At 37.2% G+C, this 14,011-nt stretch overlaps 1 protein-coding gene across 1 annotated transcript; it reads right to left on the bottom strand.

The window, feature by feature from the left end:
• Positions 1–2,992: 2,992 nt before the first annotated feature.
• LOC107090690 (zinc finger protein 346-like) lies at positions 2,993–13,299 on the bottom strand. The gene is made up of 7 exons (XM_015384238.1): positions 13,159–13,299; positions 10,993–11,096; positions 10,613–10,702; positions 8,798–8,945; positions 8,458–8,673; positions 5,809–5,908; positions 2,993–5,719 (listed from the first exon to the last, which is right to left on the bottom strand). Exons 1-7 carry the CDS (start codon positions 13,277–13,279, stop codon positions 5,458–5,460), a joined length of 1,041 nt encoding a protein of 346 aa, XP_015239724.1. The 5' UTR covers positions 13,280–13,299; the 3' UTR covers positions 2,993–5,457.
• Positions 13,300–14,011: the final 712 nt, after the last annotated feature.

The raw sequence follows: 14,011 nt of genomic DNA, 5'->3' as shown, positions 1-14,011 counted from the left end.
CAGATTTTCCATGTACTCAAAACTGTTCCCTGCAGCTTATTAACTGCACAAACCACTTAAACGTGTCTATTTTACATGCTTTGAGTAATATTTATGTACAAGCTGTAATTCTGACATTTTTCTAAAAAAAAAATACAATTTCAGTGATAACAGACTTGTTTTTTAAAGTAATTTTCAACTGTTTTGTATGTTTTAAAAATCATTGTAGTTCACTTCGTTATTCTAAAGAAATAGATTTTTCAACCAATAACTGTGGAACTGAGGATTTATTCTAATATAACCCACCACCAAGAAATGCATCTAATATCTTTAAGGTTTTACCTTTTTAAGTTAGAACAGAAGTAATAATGGAAAACCACTTCTCAAAGTTAAATGAAGTGCTTTCTATAAGAACTTAAAGGTTTAAATGCATAAGCAACTGCAGCAGGAATAATTTGAACCTAAATAAAAATTGATATAAAATAATTAATTTGCAGAAAATTCAACTTTTTATCAGACAGGAGTCCATAGCAAATGTTTGTCATGAGCTGTTACTACAAGCTGTGTTGGTTGCATTCACTTTTAACGCAGAGTAAGTCCACCACCATGTGGCCAAAATGAGCTCTGACCCAGAATGAAGCTCACAGAAAGAGTCACTTCTCTTCTTCATTCAAAGCTCTGGAGCAGGCATCCCCAAAGTCAGTCCTTGAGCTTGAGGGCCGTTGTCCTGCAGGTTTTAGAGGTTTCTTTGCTTTAGCACAGCTGATGCTGATTATTGCAGTTAATAATCAATTATTAATGTAAATCAGCTGTTCTGGATCAGGTAGTCCTCTAAAACCTGCAGGACAACGGCCCTCGAGGACCGACTTTGGGGATGCCTGCGAGGAATTCAGCTTAGATTTTCTTGTTCACTTTTTGTGTCACTGAGACATGAACTTTTGTTGTTGTTTTGTTGCTTTATATATATCTATATATTTTTCTTTTCTTTTTTTTTCATTAAAAAAGGAAATTTGAAGAGAATTTTGCTGCCATTATACCCTCCACTTCTTTGGCAAAGCTGCTCACATTGGATCAAGCCTGACAGCTGCAGGAATTTGCTTCCATTCAGCCTCAGGAGCATCTGTGAGTTCAGCCAGAGATGTTTGGTTTGGCCCAGCTCAGCAAACAGTTGTTGGATGGGTTTCAGGTCAGGGCTTTTCGAGAGGCCCATCAAGTCCTTTCATACAATGCTAGGAAAACATTTCTTTATGGACTCTGGGCTGAGACTCAGGGTCACCATCATGTTGACTTAGAAAACAACTGCTGTCTTTAGGAGCTTTTTCTTCACTTCTGCTTATCATAACTATTCACGTTCCTTTTTGCGTGGGATTTAGTGGTCAGTTGTTGCTTTTAATTAAGACAGCAAAAACAACATCATCCCAACAGAAATCTATAATAAAGTGCGTTGTTTTTCCAAGAAAATGATATGAGATGTTTCTTATATTTAATTGTAATTGTTTCGATTCTGGTAAGACTGATGTTTAGAGGCTTTTATCTACCTTTCTCATACCTCATCCAAAATAGGTTGTTCAAAGATATTTATTATATTCATGCTGCTATATGTTTAAGCTGCTGGAGGACATAGAGGCCACTTCTCATCATTCTGCTTTATTCACATCTCTATTCTCCCATTCTGTTGTTCATTATTTAAACCCATAACTTTATTTTTTCTGCTTTTCCTCATCACAGTAGCTTTATCTTGTCTGTTCCTGTTTGACTGTTGCTCCATCCTAACGGGAAACATCAGCTGTGTGGCTGCCATCAAAACCTGGAGTTTGGCCTGTTTTTCAGTAACTTGTTATTGTACTGTGACTAATTGTATTTTCTCTCTTACATCCTTTTAGCTTTTGTTTATCTGCTTCAATCTCCTTGAACCCCAGTCGGCCTCGGTAGAGGGCCGCTCACAGCGAGCCTGGTTCTGCTGTTAAAAGTGTTTCTCGTCTCCACTGTTAATGCATTCAAGGCTAGTGAGAGGGATCGCTGAAGAGTCAACAACAAAGTAAAGCAAAATTGTTCACCTCAAGCTCATTCAGGACGAGCATGTTTTGCAAGTCAAAGACTCCATGCAATCAGCTGGTTTGCCTTGATAGAAACTTTTAAATCATCTGTCTCTGTAAACTGTGTTAAGATGACGTGTTGTAAACTGCAGCTAAGTTAACCGTTTAAAATATGTTTTTTAATTATCACCTTTTTTGCAGGCATCCTAAGTGGAAAATAGCTGGCATTGGGAACTCTTATCTGGAGATTACTGAATTGGTTGCATAATATCCCTTAGCAAAAAGGAGTTTATTCAAGTATACTAAAAGTGCACTAATTTCATACTTAAAATCAGGCAGCACACTTAGAGTAAACTTAAAGTAATTTTTAAGTAAACTTAAAAATGTCCCAATTTAGTTCGAAGAAGTATTACTTTAATAATACTTAAAGTACACTAAAAGTACATTGTTTGGTATACTTTCTAAACTTATACTTAAGTATTCTTAATAGAATTTACTTCAAGTATACTACTTTTTGCTAAGGGATGTGAAAGCATGTTCAGGCTGTTTACATCGAAGAGGCCCAGAGGTCCAACCATCCAACCAAAGAATTGTTTAAACGCGCATTATTTTTTGCCAATCTTTTACAGTGAAAGCTACTTTAAATTCATTAAAGATGGAAATTTATAAGCTTGAAGTTAATGATTGCAGGCGAGTTAAATAAAACCCTAAATTCAGTGCCCTAGAAAATTAGATTACAAACCAATCAAAAAATATTTTAAGCAAAAATGATTATAAAAAAAATAATGTCCATTTCTATGCTCTTAATAGTTTGTTTTCCTTTTCTATGGATTACTGCACTGATATGATGTGCCACATATAACCTATCAAGTTCTTGCCCTAAAATAGGATAGTTGAATAGTTTTTAAGTAACAGCGCAATATAAGAAATCTGCAGATGGTGTGTCAGTAAACTTATGAGCAGGGCTGATTGTTTACTGTACCTGGTTTTATTTATGAGCATCATCACACTGGAAAATATGCTTAGACTTCATCATATTCACTTGTTTTCTTTCCGAGACAAAAAGAAAAGACTCGGTGTAAAACATTTCTTTATGCACGGCCTTTGTACAATCTTTTAATACATAACATACGTACAGTATCTCTAAATCACAAAAAACATAGGATGAAAACAGAAATGCCGTTTATCTTTCATACATGGTCTGAACAATACGCATGAGCCCTCTGAAACCACTAATAAAAAAAATTAGACAAAAAGCACTCAATTCTAAAATATTTCGTAGACCGTCTTAAAAAAACCTGACAAAAAGTTCAGTTTTGACATCACCGTTCACTTTGACATCATTTCTTATGGTGGCAATAGTGTAAATCCTCAGCAGTTAGGACCCTGGACAGCGTCTCGGGGAGAAAGTAATAAATCCTTCAAAATTAGGATGAGAAAAACTCAGTTTTCATGCAACAAGCTTTTAATGAGCCAGTCTGATCAAATACAGATAACTTCTGTCACAAAAAAAAAAATTCTTCTTAAAAAAAGGGATTACACAATCTAATCAATGAACAGCTTAGGTTTTAATGTTTCTTAAAGAGGCTTAATTGGGAAAAATGTTTATTAGGACATTTTACAGTACGACCTTTAACTATTAAGAACAGCAAACAGAAGCACCAGGTTGAAACCAGGGCACAAAAATTAAATCAAATCTAGCTAAGCGAGCCTGTATTACCTGATGAATTACTGGACCAACATGTTTTAAATAAAAAACTGAAGTAAACTAGATCTAATGTAAACGGTTAAAGTAGAAGAAATTCAGCTGCAGTTCTTTGAGCAATATCTCAGGAGGCAGAGCAGGACTGGGGAGTATTTTCAATACATTCAGTATAAATAGACAACTACAGGAGGACTGATGTGTAGTTTTAAAGCTGGTTGGATATATTCTAACAAATAGTAACAAAAAATACATTGTAATTTCTGGAAATCTTTTTTGATTATGTTTCTCACAGTGGACTTGCACCTACAATGACAGAAGTGGGAGAACTTGCAAAATAGCAGGGTGTTCAAATACCTTTTTTTCTTGCTGTAATTAAGTTTTTCAAATAACGATTCACAATGGTACCAATTTTACGGACCCTTAATAAGTAACTGGTTAGCATTTAGGCTGTGAGGTAAGCAGTCAAGCTGCAAAAAGACGTGTGGAGCAGGACCGTGGTAACTGAGCCTGTTTGCTGGTGTATCTGAGGTCATTTTTCAGAGCTTACTCTTAGCGTGTCTCGGATCCGGCAGAGTTTGATTCGGCATTTTCACATCTGGGATTTCAAGCTTCATTTACATTTAGCTGCATAACGAGGTTCTGAAACTTATGTAGAGTAGTCCATTCTTTAAAACGTATAGCTCAGATCATTTAAAGCACAGTAATGCTGGGAGGCTATCAGTAGTCAATATTTGTAGTAAATCAGTTTCCCAGCATCGATGAAACAGAAGAGCTAAACAGCTAGGCGCTAGTTAAGAGGGATTTCCATTCAACCATAAGGTATCGTTTGGTAGGATCTATTCCAGGGCCTTTACACTCTGTGTATCCATAACAGACATTAAAAAGTATGGAAAGAACAATTGTGTCTGGAAAACTGCTCACTTCGCATAACAAACACTAATGTTAAAAACATCTGTGCTTCATAGGTAAACCTTTACAAACAGGTAAACTTCCCACCTAGTTTATAGTTGTTTCAACATCCTTTACAATGAGAGTCAGGGTTTAAAATAACCCTCAAAAAAGGAAATACTCTATTTTCTTTTTCGCTGGTCATCAGCCTGAATATCTACTGATGGTAAGATATTGACTGCTCAATTCCAAGCAATAAACACCCACTTGTTAAAATCTGAGGAATCCGTTTAAATCAGGTGCTGCTTTCTCCTCTTTTCTTATGATGTTTGAGGAATATCCCAGTCACATGTTTCACTCACTACCAGCTAAGTGTTGCTAGGCTCTCCCATGCTTTGCCATCTGTTCTCGTCTTGTCTGGTTGTTGTGAAGACCATGTGAACCACATTGACATCTTTAACATGTTCCTAAAACAAAAATAAATAAAACTGTTTAAACTACCTTAAGTCTTTTCATAGTGTGGATGCGTAACAGCAGCAAAGCTGGACACGTGCGTCTGGATCACAGCTGAATCCTCTCTTCACACGCTGCAAGGCTTAATGTCAATATTTTAAAGACTCAAGACTTTTATTTCATTAAATGCAAAACGAAAGATAAAACGAGGTACAGATCGTACGATGGGGTGCGTCACAATCCAAACTGAGGTTTACACAACTGCAAACACTACTGAGAGTCAAACAGGAGTTTTATGAGAGAGAGAGTGAGGAGCGGGAGGGCTGATGCTCTGTTAATGAGTTAAAGGGGGGCTGTGTGGACAGAATCCGTCTCCAGTTCAATCCCAGTCCAGCCTCAGGTATACTGGAACTGCTCCGAAAAAGCAGAGAACTCTGGAGTGTACTGATGATTGCCAAACTGGCGATCCCCTCCATCATAACCGTCTTCCTCAGCCGCATACTGCTCCCCTGGAGGTTCATAATGATCATCTCCAGGTGGGTATTCATCATCCCCACGAGTGCATTGGTCATCAACCTCAGCATACTGGTTACTGCCGCCTTGTGATTCCATAGCTGAGGGTTGGTCCTCTCCAGGCTTCTGACCAGTTTTCTTCATTCTTAAACACAAAGTAAAAATGAACACAAATAAATAAATAAATGGTCGTTTGGATTATTATATCACATCAACCGCCATGTTTGTACTTACTGGGTCTTGTGTCGGGCCCCGCTGATATGAGACTGATACTGTTCGACAGAGTTGAGCACTATGTTGCAGATGGTGCACGGATAACCGTTTAGCGTTGAAGCTGTGTGCAGACAAGGAGGGAAGTTAGTGCTACTAGGGAAAGCCATTTATAGTGACAGTGCTGTTTAAAAGTTTATTCAACGTAATACAAAAACACAAAGTGCTGTCAGACGAACATAGTTCAATGAACAGATAAGATAGAAAGTTGGGGAAAAGATGGACAGATGGAGGAACAGATGGACGTCTACCTTTCAGACAATCGGATAAACAAACAAGGCATGGATGTAAAGAGGATATCTCTCTCACTGTTCTGCTAAAGACTGAAGCAGGAACCTTCTCTCATAGAGAGGCAACATAGACTTTGAAATCATTTATACCATCCATTGTGCCAATGAAAAACGTGACATTTTTTCTTCATTTTTAACCAAAATATTTCCTCTTTTCAACAAAAATATGCATTTCTTTCAATTAACTGCTTAATAATTGTTCCTGTCTGAGGCGCTCTTTGCTATATTGATGTTGCATATCATTTTGTTTCACATATAAGTTTTTCGTCTTCTGTATGTGTGTTTTTAGCACTACTTGACCCTGCTGTGGGGGAAAAAAAGAAGCACTTTCTATCTTCAGTAGTAAAATAATTGGCTTTGTCAAACATTTACTTAAAAAAACAAAAACAAAGTATAATTAATGAATATCAGCTAATTTCAGGACATCAGTGACAGCAATTTGAAAACTATTACAGATAAATTAATATAACCATATATTTCAAGATATTAATATTTGTATCTCATTTAACAGAGGGAAGAAATTAGCACAAGTAAAAATTCCAACTATACTTCTATTTCATGGATTGCATTTATCAATAATGTATGGTGTTAAAGTTTCCTATAATTCCTAAGAATTACGTAACAATCCATGTTTATGCTGCACCAAAGAAACACTGTTTTTAAGGAAAGCTAATGCTATTTGTTGTCACCTTTTACTACAAACACCGATCTGCAGCAAGAATAAACCTTTACTATTTTTAGTTAAAATGGTTACATAAATATGTAAATGAAGCCTGTATTATGCAGCCAGTCTGCCACTGGTGTTAATACTGTGAGGGAACACTGTAGAAAAAGCTAAAGGGTTGAATACTGATCGAGTGAATCTGTATGATCCCAATATTTAGGGTTAAGGTTGAAATAGAAAGAAGTGCATCTATGTGTGTGATGGTAGATTATCCTTGCTTTTCTCTATGTGGCTGGTCTAAATCACACAAAAAAAAACGCTCCAAGTAATAAAAATTGAGAGATTTTTACAGTATGCTGGGCGCTTCTAGCAATCCTAGAGTTAAGAGCTGTCACGCAAAGAAACACAGCTGTGACGTGAGTGTAGTCAAACATCCTCGAGCGGGTGCCATGAACAACTACTTCACGCATCATAATGGTCTAATGTAGGAATAGCTTTAGATCGGGAAAAGGAATGTTTAATTATCTGAGGACCCAGTTTTACATCAAATTTTGATCCGGAAAGTAAAAAGATTAGCCAAAAATCAACCAATCTGTGACATCCAAGTCAATACAACAAAATATGTTTGGATCACATCAAGGCAGAATCTTTTATCATCAATCCGGCTCTCACAGCATCAGTTGGATTCAATATACCAAAGTTGCAATGGCTTATTTTCTCTGTTGTTTAGTTTTAATAGAGTGCATGATGGCAATAAAGTTGATTCAAAGCATTGTTTATTTTTCTATGGAATATATTTTATTTCATAAAACAACTAACCCTAGCTAGTTGCATAGTTTAGCATAGCCGCAGCTCCTGACGGATTTCACTATCATTATAGTCCGGGGTCCAGATGGATAACAGTCAGTTACTGCAGGCAGAGACCCAAAGCTCGAACCCCACCGACCCGGAGCCATGAGCCAAACCGGGTAAAAATCACATCCAAAGGGCAATGTTTCCCACCTGGACAGCAGAAAGGATCCAGCGCTTGGACCGCTCGCTGATTACGAGTGACCGCCTTCTCTTTCCAGACACAGCAGCGCAACACAGCCTGCTATCCAAAACCGCCAGCACCGCACACAGGGCTGCAACACTGACCGCCAGCCTTCACGCCCGGTTGCAGCAGCACGCTGCCAACTGAATCGAACCCAGTAACTACAGAACCAACCCGAATTCTGCGATCCCCTCTTCAAAAAAAAGGACTGGTTTAAACTAAAGCATAGACAACGTTCTGAAAGATATAGAACTTCCACCGTCTCTGCATAAGATCAGACAATATTTAGAAGCAGTGATTAAACCAGCGAGTGTTAATAAAACCACTAACGCTGATTGCTTCATATTTGTCCTCGGTAAAGAATAAAAACTCAATCACAAAGGTGAATAAATATTGACTCGCTATGTAAAATGACTTCTACCTGATACAGCGCCTCAGTTGGTCACGTGACTGAATGAGGAATTTAGCATCATCTGCTATCTTTGTGAATTATTTTATGCTATAAACAACAAAATGCTGCAAATGTTTTTACTTGTGATGTATTCAATTTTGTACACGCAATCAAATGAGAAACTATAAGTATGTGGTTTTCTATTTTTACTTTAAACTTGGATCCTAGTTCTGACCTGGTGCAGTGGAGGGTCCGTATGTCTCTATCAGCTTTAGCCTGGTCATGTGTTTTTTATGCTTCTTGCCAGCGTAGTGCTGCTGGGCCATGAGCGGGTTGTTGAAGGAGGCCTTGCAGGTGGAGCAGAAGCGATCTGGGTTGTTGATGTCAGATTCAGGGACAGCAGCTGAATTGTCAGCGGGTTTCTCTGCCGGCTGTCCTGTCTGAGAGGCGTCTGAAAAAATTGCAATATTGCGAGAAAGAGGAGGATATTTATAAAGCGGGAAAATAAAACATTTAGCAGACAGGGAACACAAAAAAGGGAAAGGCTTTAAATGATAAAAAAATAAAGAATAAACCTGGAGTCTGTGATTCAACGGCTTTCATTTTCAGCCTCTTCGCATGAAATTTGCCCTGATAATGTGACTCGGCCATAACAGGAGAGGTGAAGGTCATGTTACACAGGTGACACGCCTTCGTCCTGTCTGTGTCTCCGTTGTTACAATCCTGCAGACAAAGACACACAACAAGCACAGTGATTATTTATTTAACAAGTTCTTTAAAAGATCAACAAACCAAACAGACAGAATGAGGATACAGACGTTCACTTTACATCAACGGGAGAAAAGTTTAAATTCAGTCGTCTGCAGGTGGATTTACAATCCATCAAAGAAACTGCATTTCTTCCTAACTCTTAGTAAAGGTTAAATAATAATAAAACAAATTTTGGGATCATTAGGTCAGGCTGAAAAATAAAAACCATTAACTGGTCCCAGCAAGGAATAGTTTTAAATGATTTTACATCCCAGATGTAGTTCTAGGTCATCCAAGTTTTGTTCATTTTAATTGGGGCTTCACAATAACACACATATCGGTGGACCCACTTTTTAAACTAAACAGCACTGTTACAATGCAATAAATTTCAGCTGATATATTTAAAGTGTCAACAGTCTAGTTCTGTTTTTGACCAAGTTACTGCAGTAGACAAAAACCCAACAGAACCTACAGTAGCTGGATTTATCTCAGCTGATTTAATCATCATTATATCGCAACTGCAGCATCACCTAAAGGCAGTTAACAGAAGGCAACCAGTGGATGAATTAAATGCTGGGATGATCTGTTTTAGTGCAACAGATTTGAAAACAAAAAATAGATAAAAAATAATATTTACATCTCACTGCAGAAGGGAAGCTTATGCACGTGTGTGGCTCATGATTGATGGAGAAACGGAGGAGAGCCGCAGTGCTCCGACTGCAAAAAGAGGCTAAAGTGTTTTAGAGGAGGGAGGGGCTGGCTCGCTCACTACTCACTGAAGATGCTAAACTAAGAGCTATCGGTGCACGTGTTGCCACCAAAGACTCCAACAAGACACAAATGTTCATTAGATTTTGTCGCTATTCGTTATTTGAAAGGAAAAAAAGCCTGAAAAGTCGCTAAATAAAGCGACAAAGTTGCCGAGTTGGAAGCATTTTGCTCATCTTCCCCAGGAAGCTGATGGCAGTCTTGCGCAGGGTTCTAGATTTCACAGCACTTCTGTAATGTTTATGTGCTAATGAGGAGGTCATGTGTTTCAAGACACCGTTTCTGCTGCCGTTACACTCATTAAAAGTCAGGATATAGACATATTTCAATTGTAGTTCTAAAGGTTTTAACATAACCTGCCTCTGTGAGCTGATTGAAGTCAGAATGGTGCCCCATTCACGTTTTCACAGCACTTCTCTCATGTTTATGTGCATATAAGGAGGTAAATATGTGCACATTATTGTGCTGCATTAGATGTCGCTGCCAGCAATCGGAAAAAGCTAAACTGACGTCTCAACACCAGTTCCTTAAGTATTTTCAGATATTTCTAGCCTTATTTTTTAATAAAATATGAATTGATATATTATTTAAATCAAGCCTGACCTATTTGGGAGCAAAATGCGAATTAAAGAGGGGAAATCTATACTATCTATATTTTCCCCCTAATCGCACCAATTTATTTTTAGGCGCAAATGCAAGTAAAATGCTCACACTGTACAGCCCTGGCTACAAAGAATCTAATATGGGTTTAGACTAATTGAGCCACCTGAGCACAGATCTACAGGGACAGCTGACTCCTCGCTTTGCTCCATATCATGCCTGTGTCATTTCTGAGAGTCCTTTATTACACATGATTGAAGTTATTGACTCACATTGTTAGACGTTTTGGGCTTCTTGACAGCATTGCCATTCTCATTATCAAGGGACAGGAAACGGCGCACTTTGTTGGCATGTTTCTTGCTCTGAAAGCACAAAAAAGGAGAAACATTCCAGACCATTAAAATAAGAATTCTGCATGATTCTTTTTCTCCCAAACTTAAGGGAGAAATACAAATACAATAATTATATTTAGATACAAGTTCTATGATCAAAGCAATATCTAGGTGAGGTTTTTCCTGCATTAAAAATAAGTGAGAATGGTTTTATTTAAGAGACATAAATGTGATGAATACAGTCACACGTTTACAGCATGTTCAAATGTACATTGGCTCCCCTGATGCTCGAACAGCACCAGGGATTTTGGTGCACTAACCTGATAATGAGTCAACTTCTGAGACTGAGAAATCAGGACAGCGTTGCAGACTTTGCACTGCGAGTCAGAAAATAGGTCACTACGATCCTGGATCATTTTATCTACTGCAGGGAGGAGAAAAAGAAACAGATTTTAGAATGAGAAAATTAAATATTACAATACATCACATTTACAATACATTTTTAAAATACCGGATAGTTAGCGATTGTTCTAATTCATGCTTTCCTCTCTTCATGAAGCACACAGGAAAGCTCATATGTATCATTTTGCTAAGATGACCAGCTTTATAGTTTTGAAAATATGACAAACATATCTGCTTCTGATGATGATGAAGCTCAACAAATTCAGCAAAGCCTGATTTAAGGTTCCTCTGTGAGCTCTCACGATTTTATACCACTGATTTACGTTGGTGTCTCATTCTAAGGTTTTATCAAACATAAAACAACAGGTGATGTAGCCAAAACCTGGTCTGTTTCAAGATGCTTTACAACAGATAAGATGGAAGTTATTTAATTACCCTTTGGGATTAATAATCTATTTTTAAATTGAATTTATAGAGCAATCCGTTTTTTTAACCCGTTATCCAGGGGCATCTTTAATAACTGCATACGTTGTGGATATAAGGGAACAATTCAAATCTATTAAATTAGTTGACAATTATTTAAATAATCGAATAATCAGCCCTAGGGCAGTTTTATTCCATTTATAAATGTTTTGTTTCGACTAGTTGACTTATTGATAATAATGTTAAAAAACTTGATCACATAACTAAGGTTTTTCTGTTGCTGATGGATATTTATTTACATCAAAAACCACATTTTACTAGTGATAGTTCTCTGAAAAATCATTTGTCAGAGTGGATACAATAGTATCCACTTATCTTACATTATAAAGTGTTGTATGGTCAAACATATATGAAAAAAAAAACATTAACAATATAAATGCGACTGTTCTCCTAGATTTAAAAAGAAATGGGGATTACAATGTAAAATAAACTTATGTATGACAGTTTTCTGTAAATGTATGTGTAACTAATTCGTTTTGTTAGAAGCAAATGAAAATAAAACAGGAAAAGAGCAACGCAAAGGTAACAGATGAGGTTTGAAAAAAGCCAGAGGGAGAATAAACTCAAACCAGTTTTTATATACCTGCACAAAAAACCATAGATGTAAAAGGCAAATTAAAACTAGTAACTTTAAAACTAACAGCAATTTGATTAGCTTTCCAAGATATTTTATAGTTTGTTTTTTTTATCAGAATTAGACAATCAAATATATTTATAAATATATGTACTGTAGGCAGAATATATGTGTTTTGCAAAGCTATCACAATTAAGTTTCCAATGGTCAAAATATAAATGCTTTACATTAAAAACAAACAAATTTGCTGGATAAATGGGCCATTTCAAATAAACTACCTGTTATTCAGTATAACCATTGGAATTGGAAGCTACTCATCTGATATAGTTTGCTCAGCATTGCATGTTTAATCGTTTAAATTAAACAATTTTATTATTGTTTAGAACGATCCTATTGATTTGAGATTCTTAATCACTGAAATGATATTCATTTTTCACCCTAAATCAGTTTGATATGTTTTGCATCTTTACAAGCTGGTTTGAAGATGTTGCTATCATAATTTTCAATCATTAATATAAGTTTTTGCAATGTATATTAAAATTTGAAGTGTGCATTTGCACATCAATATGAGAAGAATGAAAACTTGATTCAAGTTAAAATTAGAAAGCGCATAACGGCAGGATTAGCTGGGATGCGCTCCATCGCGGTGTCTGTCTAGTGGGTGGCATTTTCACCGTTACGTCCTGACAAACTGCGTAAAATGACCAACCTGCTACTAACAAACAAGTTATTTATTGGAACTCGACACGTGACCGTTGCCTGTATCCATCACCATTCATTTATTTTCACGGAAAGGTCCGAACTAACAACGGATGCAGAACTGCTCTGGTCGACCTTGGAGCAGAAACGTTAGCGCTACTTAGCTTAGCATGCGTTAGCGGAGCGAGGTTAGCATTAGCTTCGTGGAAGCCGCCGATTAAAAACACCAACGTCTTTCAATCTCTACGACGTGTGAAGCGGCCGCTAAATACACTGGAGCGGTTCTCCACCATCAGACGTATGCAACGAAAGGATGCAGATGTCATACCCTCCGCCGGTCCTGAAGGTAAGATAGGAAAACTGTTGGTCTGCATTTCCTTCGCCATGTTTTTTCCACACACAGCATCACCGTTCAACTGCGCATGCGCACATGGATACACTGAAGGCATTGAGAAAAAAACTGTATTAAAGGGCATAGTATTAGTTTGCTTTAAGATTGCATCATGCTAGTGTGAAAAAATGCATTATTTCAGCATTATATCAGGATTTTATTAGTAAATACTAGTGTTATTGTTTTCCAGATTTGCCTGTTTTTATGCAAAAAGATGCCATTTTCCCCTTTTCTTATAATATTCCTTTTCAACTTGCATTTTTTCCACATTACATACATAAATTGACTGTATGTTGTGTAGCATCTTATCACTAAAGCAAATTCCAAATTATTTGTTGCCAGCAAAGCTTTTTCTGATTCTAGATTCAAAAGCTGCAGAGGGCGCCGTCCGCCTTGAAATGGTGCGGATCCTCGTCCCAGTAATTTCAAAATTAGCCACTAGATGGACACAAATCATTCAGTGTCTACGGCTAAGGAATTTCAACTTTATTGATACATAACAGGCTTGTTTAGAACGCCCTAACCACAAGACTACCACTCTCCCTTATCGGCCACCACACCCCACCCTCCACTATGTGCATTCACAACTGGAATATGAGTGCAAATGTAAGTCCACCTGTGAATGGCTCAAAAAATTAAAGCCATGGAATTAAAACAGTTCAATGACGATGAGCCAAACTTCTTACACAGTGTTAAGATAGAAGAATAGATTAAGAAAACAAAAACCTTTATTGTCCATCATTGGGGGAATTCAAGTATATCAGCAGAATATGCTAAAGACACCTGAAAT

The sequence above is a fragment of the Cyprinodon variegatus genome, unplaced genomic scaffold (genome assembly GCF_000732505.1).
Source record: "Cyprinodon variegatus isolate N-32 unplaced genomic scaffold, C_variegatus-1.0 Scaffold308, whole genome shotgun sequence".
NCBI classification, from domain to species: domain Eukaryota; kingdom Metazoa; phylum Chordata; class Actinopteri; order Cyprinodontiformes; family Cyprinodontidae; genus Cyprinodon; species Cyprinodon variegatus.
This window is presented reverse-complemented; position numbering and strand designations above follow the sequence as displayed.